Genomic DNA, 12,345 nt, shown 5'->3' with positions numbered 1-12,345 from the left:
TTAATTCTTAAAGTTGACTAAACATTCGAGGTATAAATGTCGGCGAAAATCTGGGAAAGTAGAAATCCCAGCGGGGTTGTTTCATGACCGTAACTAATAAAAAACTTCGAGGCCAATTATGTGTAGATTCTTAAGTCAATGCGCGCTCATCAATTCAGTGGCGCGGGATATACAATTTATTGTGTCTATCGTGCGAGAAATAGGGTAAAGAGAAAAGATTCATGGCACGCAATACGTATTTTTAGGCATACGTCGACAAAGGTGAAATTTTTCATCTGCAATATAATTAACGGCTGAAAATATGGAACGATTATACATTATATATATAGCTTCAACAAAATTAGGAGAAACAGCTTAACACCCTGTCACTTCGATAACGTCTTTTTTTTCTCGGCAAAAATGCTCTCGAAAAGGTTGTCGACATGGCGAATCTACATACGGCATACACATGTATGAGGATGTAAAACATTCTCGAATAGGAATTTTGAGCGCTTTGGTACGATTATCATTGAACACGTGGCCGTCGTACAGATTCGTTGAAAGTTTCGTGTCGTCTGAGCGACTAAGAACACGTTCCAAGGAACGTTTCAGTCGCTGCACTTTCTCCGGCGACCCTAAAAGCTTCAACGACGTTCATTGAAACGAAAGTACAACGACCTCAGTAAAACAGTTTTGTACATATATTGATGAAATATATTCGGAATAATGTCGATCGATGATTTAATATTACCATATATCCATATTACTATTTACACAATGATAGGAATAGCGATAAACCCTTAAAAAACTATATTTTGATTTCAAAAGATTAAGCTTTGCAAATCGTAAAAATAATATAGTCCAAAGTTTAGTTCGAGCATTCAGGATAGGCAAAATCGCCAAACGTTTTACTGATAGTGTCTTTGCGTGTCCCTTGATTGCTATAAAACTCCACTAATAAATTACTTTATCTAACATCTTGCTTTCACGAAGGTTCTTGCGCGTGACTTACAACAATCCATATTAATAAAAAGTATTTAATTGTAATTGTACGCGATATTAACAGAAACTCGGACATTTGGGAAAGTAAAAATAAAAATCGTTTCTGGATGGAATGCGATATAATTTCTTACGGATATACATATATTTATATATATATATATAAAATAAAAAGCTGTGTACACGCCTCTACCGATGCTATATCTATGTATAAATGTACAGATGCACACGAGCGCGAGTACGCTCGCGTAAAAATCCGATTTATATTAATTCGCTTAACGATTTAACAAGAAAGCTTAAGTACAAAGCGCGACAATCGCGGAGCTCGTTACGTCTCGTGTCGCTATACGACTATTTGTCAATACGTTTATCCCTTCGTCGATTCAGTTCACCGTTGTAAACGAATTCGTATAAACGGTATGACAAAAAGTGTGTAATCGTACATAGCTTAAATCAGTCGTAAATCGTGTGCCCACCGAAATACGCGATAATGGGCGATCTTCTTAAACTTATACTATAAGTACGCCTGCGTTGGCACTGCTATTCGTAAAAATATCGGTAATAAATTTTCATTTTATCAAAACTATGTTGAAGTAATTACAAACTCATTGAAGATCGGGGTATAATTTGTTTAGCAATAATAATAATGAGTTACCAAAACAGAACTTTGTTAGCAAATAAATAGAAAAAGTCTAAACGCGTCCGATATTTAGCGGTATACAAAAACTTTCGATCGTTGTTCGCGCAACGAATTAACTGCAAAGATCATGTCATATATTTACAAAAATATATTCATCGTGTTTAACGATATTAGTATAAAATTTTCAAATGGCGAATTGTTATTTCTGCCAAATAACATTCAATTTTGGCAATCAATAATCAATTTTTACAAGTTTTATTTCATGAGTCGAGCAACTCATCGCGGCACATTCTAAGCTCGTACGACAACGTACGATAGTTGGACCATTTCTAATCCGGCAATCATCTAAGAATAACGTTATCGAAAGTTAGATCTCGGTTCTCGCGTTGAACGCCGGATTTTTTAAATGGATTCCATGGAAGCCTTCTGACTACGTGCGCCGTAGTGACGGATCCCGCCGGGCTTGGCTGGCCGGAAGAAACTCCAGAAGAGCTGCTCGCCGAGACACTGCCTTTATCGTGGTGATTGTTGGGTTTCCCTGGTTTCTAAAAGAATTAGTTTTTACCGTCGTACCGTCGCATTGGCTTAAATTATTCGTCAAAAAAATATTTTAATTATAATTGTCGTCTTTAAAAAAAAGAGAATATGAAAATAAACAAACAGAAAAACGTTATTAAAAACCAATTTATCTCAATTATTTAATCTCAATGGTATTGCTACAAATATTTTTCAAAGTATTTTTCTTATCTTATTAATTGACGTATTGCGTTATATGCTTTTTAGAAATGATATCAGTTATTATAGACTTTATCGTTCACCTTTAGATAATTCCTATCCATTGGGGTGACTAACTTCAAATTTATAAAGTCACCGCATTGCTTTATCATCCGCACGACTTGCTCGTGGGACGCCCACTTGACGTCCTTGTCGCCGATACCGACTATAAAGTCTCCTTCCTTCATCCCGCCCACCTGGAATAAAAGATAGTTCTCTGTTTTTATTCGTTGTCATAATTGCGTAAATACGTTACATAATTATAAAAAAAGAAGATTAAAGACAATTGTGAATACATCAGATGACGGAGATCATTAGATTATCTTACATCAGCTAGCGAATTGTGATCGACGGCGGCTATTATTACCGGAGCGTCGCCGCGTACGCTAAATCCGAAACCTTCGCCGTCAGGACCTCTTTGAAGCTGCACCAATCGCGGCGCGGTCCAGTGTCGTTTGGCGGAAAATATCGCTACGGGTCCCAACGACTTGAAAAGATCATCCACCCCGTGCTGCCCGAAATCCGGATGAGTAATGCTAAGTTGAAATTTCGTGGAGGCTACATTTGCAAACAGAAAATAAAATAAAATAAAAAATATCATGATTTATATATGCACCAAAATATAGGAGACAAAAATTATGACATGTTTCAATTTATGCTTTTTGACGAAATGTCATACCGATAATATCCGGTGGATCCAAAAGTTCTCGAAAATCATCCTCGCTACCGAATCTATTGTAGCTATCGAGCGTCGCTTCTTGCGCTTTCTTCAGGACCCTCGCTAGCGCTTTTTTACCCTTCAGATCACGGCACATTCTCTGAAGTCGTTGACTCTCGTCGTGTAAAACGAGAGCTTCTCTGAGATGTGCCTTGCCTGTAATAAAAAAATTCTATTCATATACATTCTTATAGATCAAGATAAATAAAAAGAAATAAATAATAAAAAAGTTATATAGAAATGTAAAAATAACATTTAATATATTAAGTAAGAGTAACTCTTATATGAAACAATAAGTTTTGCGGGTGAACGTACCCAATAATTTCCTTTCATTGTCATCTCTGGGAACGGTCGCGTCCAACTGAGTTTTCCCGTCGCTCTTTTGGATGTGCTCCAATGTGAGCCTCGTTTCCACACGAAACTCAGCGATCGGTCTGTCCAGCAGACCGACCGCGAGGTGCTTGTGAGCGAGGGCAAGATGGTGTTCGCGCTTCACCAGTATCAACGAGATCCACGTCTCTGGGACGTAGTCACGAACCGGCTCGCGCGATATCAATCCATGGACATCATTGTATATCGCCGCAACCTGGATTAATAATTATCTTCATGATTCACTTGTACTTATCACACTAATAATCGCAAGACAGCAGAAGAATCGTGACAAAGATTTTTTTTACCTGTGCTGCCTCTTGAGCAAGATCTAAGCAAACATCGACGTTTCTGCCATCCTTCGATTGTAGCTCCAGCTTTTCGAAGAGGCACTCCCTTGCCTGAGCCTAACATATAGAAATGCGAAATAAATTTAATTGTTAATAGTAAATATGCGATACATGATATTGAAGAATTATTAATTGCGAGATAGAATAGTCCTTTATTTGAACATCTACGATAAATACCAAATTAAGAGCGACGAGAGCGAGAACTTACGAGCATTAATTGCACCAGCATTTCAAGCATATCCGGTCCCAGATCCATACTTGGTGCGTTTGTAAAGTTCTCGTGGATATATCGGAAGGTGCCAGCCGCTCTGAGAAAAGCGTCGACCGCTTGGTCGAGTCCTCGAGCGGTCAAACGATCCTGTTTGGCAGCCAACTGCGTATAAAGTGCGCCAGCATTGAAGAGAATAGACGCCTTCTCGAAGGCGACCGTTCGCTGGCAACTCGGTACTCCTGTCAACGAATCGAACCATTCGAAATAAATGCCAAGGCTTCTGTCGGGCGGAAAGAAACGCCTCTCTATGAAATAGAGCTGATTGTAATAACGCAGGAGTAACGCGATGCCCGCCGAATCTCTGGTCGGTGTCCTCGTAGCCTGCGGATTTAAAATAGTAAAATATTTATTTATAACATTTATTTCCTTTATATTCACTAACTTAAATTCTATATTTTGAAGTAATATTCAAATTATTGACAATTATATGACACGATTCAATTTATTCCAGAAATTACGTTCAGACAATTTGCACAAAGTTCTTCAATAGAAAGTTTCTAAATTACAAATAAGAAAGATAGACTCAGTTTTCTTTTTTAATTTGATGGAAATTATTATGAAAAGAGATACGCGTTATTTGCTTACCTGCCTGGTTTCCATCAGGTCAGCTATAGCTTCTTCGTAGTTTTCCCCATCCTCGCTATAGTGTTCCAAGATGAAGTCCTACAAGTAAATAAAAGATCGTTCAAGCAGGGCGATCAATAATTCGTAACACGTGCACGTAGCACGTGGAATCACAATACGTGACGAACAATGTTAAATCGATATCTTCATAGCAACTACGAACTACGAAGCTTTCTTGGTTAATGCATGCTGGCATCTCTTCTCACAACACTTGCGATTTTTCTCTCGTAATTCTCGCTAAAGTTAGAAGCTGACGCAAGATAAAAATGGTGAAAATCACCCTCGAATTAATACGGAAACGTTCGGAGCATAATGAGGGCGAAATATCAACGTTGGAAGAGATAGCTTTGCACCAGGAAAATATTGATAAAATCCAGCTGATAGACAGACACTGCAGGAATCTCAGGATCCTCCTGTTGCAGCACAATCTAATATCGAAGATAGAGAATCTGAGTATGCTGAAGAGGCTGGAATATCTGAATCTGGCCCTCAATAATATCGAGGTTATCGAAAACCTGGAAGGCTTAGAGAGCTTAAAGAAGTTAGACCTCACCATCAATTTTATCGGAAATTTACAAAGTGTAAAAAATCTCAGGTATTTTTCTTCATAATTTTATTATTATTATTATATTATATATAAACTATATACATAATTTCTAATTATTTTATTTTATAATAAAATTACATCATGTTAAAAAATATATCAAAAAAATACGTTAAATATAATTTATGAAGTCAATTGGTCAAGATTCAACTATCAAAATCAATCAGCGTCAAACTTCGATCAATTGTGCGTCAATATGACATCATTTCGTTATTATACAATTTCAATAGAATTATAAATCACTTTTGATTCTCTCTCAATTGCATGTTTCACATAGGTGCAACGAACATTTGGAGCATCTGATTCTAATGGGAAATCCGTGCACGGATTACGAGTACTACAGGCAATACGTTGTGGCTACTTTGCCGCAATTGCAAGAGCTCGATATGAAAGAGATTGAAAGATCGGAACGTATCAAGGCATTGCAGATCTATTCGCGAGCGCGAGACGACGTTATCGAGAGCTACAAGCATTATGAGAAGACTAGGATAGCTCAACGCGTTCGTCGCAATGCACATGAAACCACAGAAACACTCAAGCAGATGGTATATTTTTCTTGACGATGTACATAAGTGATAGTATATCGGTAATGCAATGTCTGAGCTAGTATGCAAATTGCAAAGCGCGTTAAATATTAATTATTTAATAAGGCAATAATTATCTAAATACTATATTGAAATATGCCATTAACGTTTAATCCACAAGATCATAAATTAACATATTTTATGTTAAATTGTACGTGAGATTTTTCAGAACTATTTGATTTGAATTACAAAAGGCTTTTAAAATCAAAATGTACAAATAATGTTGACATATTTTTCTTAATTAAATAAACTATACATGTATCTGCGTGAATGTTTTTCAAATCGTCCGTAGTTTGCTAAGCGCGTAAACAGTTACGTAGCAGAACATCATTTATGCATGAAAAATGCAAATAAGAACGTTTAACATCTTTTTCAGAGTACTGAGGAAAAGGTGAAACATACAAAGAACGAGCGAAGCGAGAATACAAGCACAGAGCAGGATGACGAGTCAGAGGACGAACATTTCTGGAAACAGCCTAGTTATCATACGCCGGAAGACAGAGTCGCCATTGCTGAGCGATTCATGAAGAAACAAGAGATGAAGAATCGCACTTCGGATAAGACCACTCATCCAAAACGTGCGCTGAAATTATTCGCTCCAGATGGAAGAGCATATAATATAAATCGAGCGAAGGTACCATTCAGATTAAACGATGAAGATGATCCCGATTTTGTTGTTCTTGAAGTATCCGTTTACAGGTAATTACTAATTAATACGTGGTGCTAAATAGCAGCATACACTGTATCCGAGCAGTAAATAATTATAAGAGTAAAAAGGCACATTGTAAGAACTTATTTTAAAAAACTTATAAACACTTTTCAAGAATAAACAATCAATTTTTAATATATCCATTGTTTAACGACACCGGTTATTTTTGTCTATCGCAAATTTTGAAGATTTATCAAAATTTATTAAAAGTATATCCCACATTATTGCGCTTATTTTTCGTATTCGTAGACACTTGGACACTTCTTATATCGACGTCGACGTAAATCCGACTTACGTGCGAGTCACTATAAAAGGAAAGATCCTGCAGTTAACCCTGCCCTGCGAGGTATCGGTTGAGAGAAGCAATGTTCGACGGAATACGACTACCGGAAGTTTAGTGATCGCTATGGCCCGTTTGACTCCGTGCACAACAATCGTGAAAAAGAACGAATCGACGAGAAAGAAGAAATTCAACGAAAGCGAAACAAAGGTAATTACAGTTCGGGCACCGATGACCTCCCAACGAGTCCTCCTCGAGATCGGCCCGGCCACAGATATTCACGATTTTCTGAAGATAACTAAGAATTCCGCGAAACAAACCCAGAAGAAAGAAAAGAAGGATCTTGATAATTTCGAGAACAATTCGGACGTACCGCCTCTCGAATAAACTCAAACTAATTACGAAACCTGATGATGATCTCATAAATTGATCATTATGTTGATTCGGGACTTACCTTGAACGGATCCCGAAAGTCAATATCTTTGGTCTCCTTGAGTCCCAATGGTATCATCGGCATAACGGGCTCATCACTGAAAGAAAATACCGTTCGATGCAATACCGTACGTTTTTGCCACTTATATCAGTAAAATTTAATAATTCTCGCCGAATTTACCCATCGACATTCTGATACAGCTCCACCGAGCTATTCAACTCGGCGAGCTGTTCCTTCAGCAGCTGTAAGTTCGAGTTGACGAAGCTTAGCTCCAAGGCGACGGTCTCCTTTAATTTTCTGTTGGTCGTCGCCCTGTAACATAATTAATAAGAATTAAGACAAATGCAAATATATTACTTATAAAATGTATTATTAATTGTACAAAATTTTTTTGTATATTACATTTATTTTCGATCATAGACCATGATCACTTAGGACTTTCAGTTTTGCAGTAGTGTTTGTAAATAATTATATAGATCGCAGAATAAAAAAATTATCGTTTTAAACGATCTTAAAGCAATTATACCAGAAAAGATACAAAATTCTACACGAATTTCATGGTAATTTATAAAAATAACTAGCTGTAATCAGCTTAATAATTATATTTAAATATTATTTATTATATATTGATGTGTAAGTGCGCCGTGGCGTGTGAACGCTTACTTAAAGAGATTCTCAGCGCCCGCTCGTAGCCGCAGCTCCTTGTTGATCTCCTGGTTGAGCTTACTTCGCTTGTTCTGCAGCTTTCCTCTGCAGGTCGCTACCCTCGGATCCGAACCCTGCGAACCATGAAACGCATAGTTAGCGATGCCTCCGACGTATCATGTATGGCTCGTAATCATATAATCCGCAAGGATTGCCGCAAAGATAAAGACCAGTTCCGCTAGCCATGTTGATCAACTAACTCTGGCCGGCGATTATCTATCGTCTTTTCGGATCATAGCGGATAATATGAGTGGAAACAAGGCGATAAAACGATTTTCTTATACATGTTTCTTATATATGTCCCTTTCTCAAATTGCAATGCAAATTCCACCCAATCTTCTCGAAAGATTTTCTTTTCGATGATGACTGTTGAGAGAATTGATACTTTCTTACGTATAAATAATTCTAATTAATATGTTTTAATATTTTACGTCTTAAGAAGAAAGTATCCAATATTATCGGATACAATGATATTAAGGTATATTTATTAAAGTTAATTACCTCTATGGTTATACAACACTGCGATAATAATTAAGGTAACATTTAATATCTTTTTGATATCAAGGTAATTCGAAGCAAAGTAAATATATCGTACTAATTAAATAGTATTACCATAAAGCTGATTATTATTGCGCATCGCTAATGCGCAAGTTATTACATTTTATTTTAAAATTAGTGCACGCAAAAGTTTATAGGTAGTTTTTTGCTATGTTCTAACTGATTGTGAAACAATGTAAAAAATGAAACGTGATGAATCGGGAAAAAACGCTGATAGATGTAATTATACGCTAAGAAGTATCAAAGTACAAGAAAAGAAGCAAAAAGAAGACACGGTCGCGGTTATCGCGCGCGAATTACTACACATCGGAAGAAGCCGCGACGACCTCGCGATCGCCGACCGTGCAGCCGACTGTCAAGTTCGGACTTCCTTTGCTCCTTACCCCAAACCGGAAGCATCTCCTCATGATAGCGTCCGGCGTGGCGGTTTTCGCGTTTCGCGCACTTCGCACCGTGTCAACGCCGTCTTTTCTTCTGTCGAACGCCCTTCTGTCCTCCTCCTCCTCCCTCGTAGTCTCGCTCGAAACGATCATCCTCGCGTCCGAGGGAGCGATCGCGCGATCCCTCGGCAACGGGCAGTAATGCACCCACTTTAGCATGATCGCGAATGCATGGGCAACGATCTCGATCGTACCATCGGAACTGAGACTGTTCTCCGCGCGGATTACGATTTTCTAACGGCCGATCATCCTTCTCTCTCTCTCTCTCTCTTTTCCTTTCTTTATTTTTACGTAAGAATAGGATATGAAGAATGTGATATAAAAAAAAAAATCTCTAATGTAGTAATGACTTGTAAATTATAGAAGCTGCGATTAAAAACTTTGAATTAGCGCGTAGATAGAATCCAATGCTTTATTGTGCGGAATGTTTCATATAACGTTTATTATCAATTATCTATGTATACCCTAAAATAGTCTCTTTTCGCAAATTCAAAACTGATCTTTTCCCTGCAGATTTAAAGCACGGCATTATTGCCAACAAAGAATTAAGTATATAGTAATTAAATAATTCATGGAACCTGCACTGATGTAACAACAAAATGCGATTTCCGGATTGATGTCAAGTTGTTATTCTAACATAATTTTTTTTACCGGAAGCTTTAGTTTTATTAACATATATTTCTTTAATGCTGAAAGAGAATTAAAATAAAGGAACAACAATTCAGTTATTTTTCATTAAAGAAACGGAAGAACAATACTCAATTAATGAAAAAAGAGAGAGAAAGGCACGCTATATATCCAAGAATGTCAGATAAACACAATTTTTTCAAAATCCTCGCAATCTAGCCTGCACTTATCATCTTGCAGAACTTAATCATTGCGTAAAAGATTAGTCGTAAAAGTCTTAATGATTTACAAGCGACTTAAGAATGCCCAGACACACCTATTTACAAACTTTATGAGATATTAATAAGGCAACGATTAGGTTCACGTTTTGTGCGTTATATCGTTTATATTCATGTTACGTAAATCAATTTAACTTTAAAAAATATGCAGATTTGCTTGTTATTCCTTTAATTCTTATTTAAGTAAAATGGACGCATAATATTTGCTTTCACCGCAAAAATGCTGTTATTGCGGCTTACCGCAAATGTTGGAAGGCTATCGCGTCGCGATAATTTCAATAAACGCGAAAGCCGATGCGCGTTGCCGAGCGATACAGCACGGCCGATGATGTTCAACGAGATCTAGTCGTGTCTTATCGTCTCACAAACCGGCTTCTAAGGAAATGTACAATGTAACGAGATTGCGAGACGCGCATTCCCTTTTTATCTTCTAAAAAAAGAAAGGAGCTTTTACATTAACGAAGGTCATTTTATCGAGAACGTAGGATGTAATTTCAAGATGTGATTTCAAATTTTCGACAAAAACTTATGGTCTCGTTTGTCACCCAAAACAAACCAAATGGTTATCAATTAAAAGAGAAAAATGGATTTCTTTCTCGCAGCCACATCCTCGATTACGAAGAAGATGACTGCTAAAAAAATATTGATAATTAAATAAACCACGAAAAAAAAGAAATGAAGAAAGAGATAAAAAGCAGTCTTATGGGGTTTATGCGGTTAGCCTTTATTTTAGACGTAACGGCGGACTAGGTGTTCACGTTACCGTAATTCCGTTCCACTCTACTTAATAAACCGTCTCATTAATGCGATAAGCGCGACTCGTAGGTAACGATGGGTTATCCGTAGCTGTCGTTCGTGCAAACCGAGCAATATAAAATTCGAAAGGCGCGTCCCCCTACGCATTCCGCCGCTCGCCTCTGCTACAGTTTCCTGTTACGATGAATTTTGTACAACCGGAATCGTAACGTCATTATAACATCGCGCGTCACCGAACGTATATACTAGAATTCTCGCGGTTACGCGAGTTCTTCCTTACGTAATGCGTGTATACGTAAGGACGTATCAATCCATGCTGTGAAAAAATTATTTCTGCCGTTCTCAAAGATAGAATAAAGTATTGTTTTTTTTTATTTTGTCTCGCGCAAAGATAAGATGAACTATTGTCTTATAATTCCTTTTCCAGTTTTTTTTTTTTTACGTATAAATGGAGACTTAATGGCGTAAATGTAAATCTGTTACATCTATTATATGAGGTGCAGATTCCGTAATTTCATATTGTGCACGAATAAGGTCTCGGCTAATTCAGAAGTATGTTAAATGTTTGTTAATTATGGCGTTTCATTCAGACGCGAAAGCAACAATAACGTAACGTAGGAAAACATTCATATTAGAATAAATAGAATATGCAAGCGCTAACTCGGTCAACCAGAAGTTACGATCGGTGTTTCTCGTTCAACAGGAAATTGTAACGTCCAGTTCCTCTTGACATAAATATCGGCAGCTCGCTTATCGGTGCGCCGATTTGCAAAACACCCGCCCATACGTGCAAAGTGTCCCGGGAATCGTGTACTTCCTCTGAATTATAGATAATCTATTTTTATTTTTGTCTCTTTCCATTTGTCTAACTATTGAGTATTATGAAAAGATTATAATTTTTAGACGTGTAATTTTTTATAATTCTCCATCAGAAAGGATTGAGCGTACAAATAATTAAAATAAACGATCTTTAGACTTATTTTAGGACCATAATGTACCATTTTCGATACGAAACTAGACATAGGTGTTAAGTGAAAAAAAGTTTCAGAAATCAAACGAATAGACAAATCAATTTTAGCTATCAAATGAATGATGATTTCAAATTCTAGTTATTAAATAAAATATTATAAGCCTCTTTTCTTTTCGCTTTACATTTCTACTCTAGTCCATCAATTAAATCGATTTACATGGCATATATCAAAGTTATTTAAACATTAATCTCGTTTTTTAATTTCAAACAAAAGAAAATTAATCAATCGCGAAATGTATCCCATTAAATCCTTGATTCTAAGGAAGAATTGATCATCAGTTCAAATCGTCTTACAGGATAATTCTCAGCCGAGAGGAAGATACACTTGGTTTCGGGACACTGGATATGCCGCAACGCGGATTCGTATGCGACATTAACGACTTTGCCGGATGTTATCGCGCGCTAAATCTACCGTAACTCGCGCGTTATTAAACGTCGCGGCCTCAGTAGCCGGCCGGCCGCATATAACTGTTTGCTGCCGTTTCAGGCGAATCAAAGACGAGGCCGGGTGGAATCGGTATCGCCGGACTAAATCGGCATCGAGCGTTCGTGCGTAAAGAGCAGCGATTCACCGTGAGATAGCCTTGTCATCGAAGAGACTCGCGCATCCTGCGCAT

The 12,345-nt window shown here is 37.4% G+C and overlaps 2 protein-coding genes across 4 annotated transcripts in view; one reads left to right on the top strand and one right to left on the bottom strand.

Annotated features, from left to right (window-relative positions):
* Window positions 1-1,067: 1,067 nt before the first annotated feature.
* LOC112458584 (rhophilin-2) overlaps window positions 1,068-12,345 on the bottom strand; it is a 28,666-nt gene continuing 17,388 nt past the window's right edge. For 2 of the 3 annotated variants that reach the window (XM_025022293.1, XM_025022294.1), the window contains exons 2-12: window positions 7,998-8,113; window positions 7,515-7,646; window positions 7,356-7,431; window positions 4,686-4,763; window positions 4,038-4,421; window positions 3,788-3,886; window positions 3,426-3,696; window positions 3,072-3,266; window positions 2,721-2,950; window positions 2,437-2,589; window positions 1,069-2,163 (exon numbers count right to left, since the gene is read on the bottom strand). In XM_025022293.1, coding sequence (XP_024878061.1) covers window positions 1,960-2,163; window positions 2,437-2,589; window positions 2,721-2,950; window positions 3,072-3,266; window positions 3,426-3,696; window positions 3,788-3,886; window positions 4,038-4,421; window positions 4,686-4,763; window positions 7,356-7,431; window positions 7,515-7,646; window positions 7,998-8,113 — 1,938 coding nt within the window. In that variant the 3' untranslated portion in view covers window positions 1,069-1,959. Of the gene's footprint in view, window positions 2,164-2,436; window positions 2,590-2,720; window positions 2,951-3,071; window positions 3,267-3,425; window positions 3,697-3,787; window positions 3,887-4,037; window positions 4,422-4,685; window positions 4,764-7,355; window positions 7,432-7,514; window positions 7,647-7,997; window positions 8,114-8,980; window positions 9,268-12,345 lie in introns of those variants that run through there. The other variant, XM_025022292.1, reaches the window with a different exon arrangement.
* Window positions 4,777-7,343, top strand: LOC112458586 (protein tilB). Its single transcript, XM_025022295.1, has 4 exons — window positions 4,777-5,319; window positions 5,606-5,873; window positions 6,289-6,611; window positions 6,871-7,343. Exons 1-4 carry the CDS (start codon window positions 4,991-4,993, stop codon window positions 7,286-7,288), a joined length of 1,338 nt encoding a protein of 445 aa, XP_024878063.1. The 5' UTR covers window positions 4,777-4,990; the 3' UTR covers window positions 7,289-7,343.

Source organism: Temnothorax curvispinosus, unplaced genomic scaffold (genome assembly GCF_003070985.1).
Source record: "Temnothorax curvispinosus isolate PA1 unplaced genomic scaffold, ASM307098v1 QBEX01009010.1, whole genome shotgun sequence".
In the NCBI taxonomy this organism is placed as follows: Eukaryota; Metazoa; Arthropoda; class Insecta; order Hymenoptera; family Formicidae; genus Temnothorax; species Temnothorax curvispinosus.
Note: the sequence above shows the minus strand (reverse complement) of the source record. Positions and strands in the feature narration are given on the sequence as shown.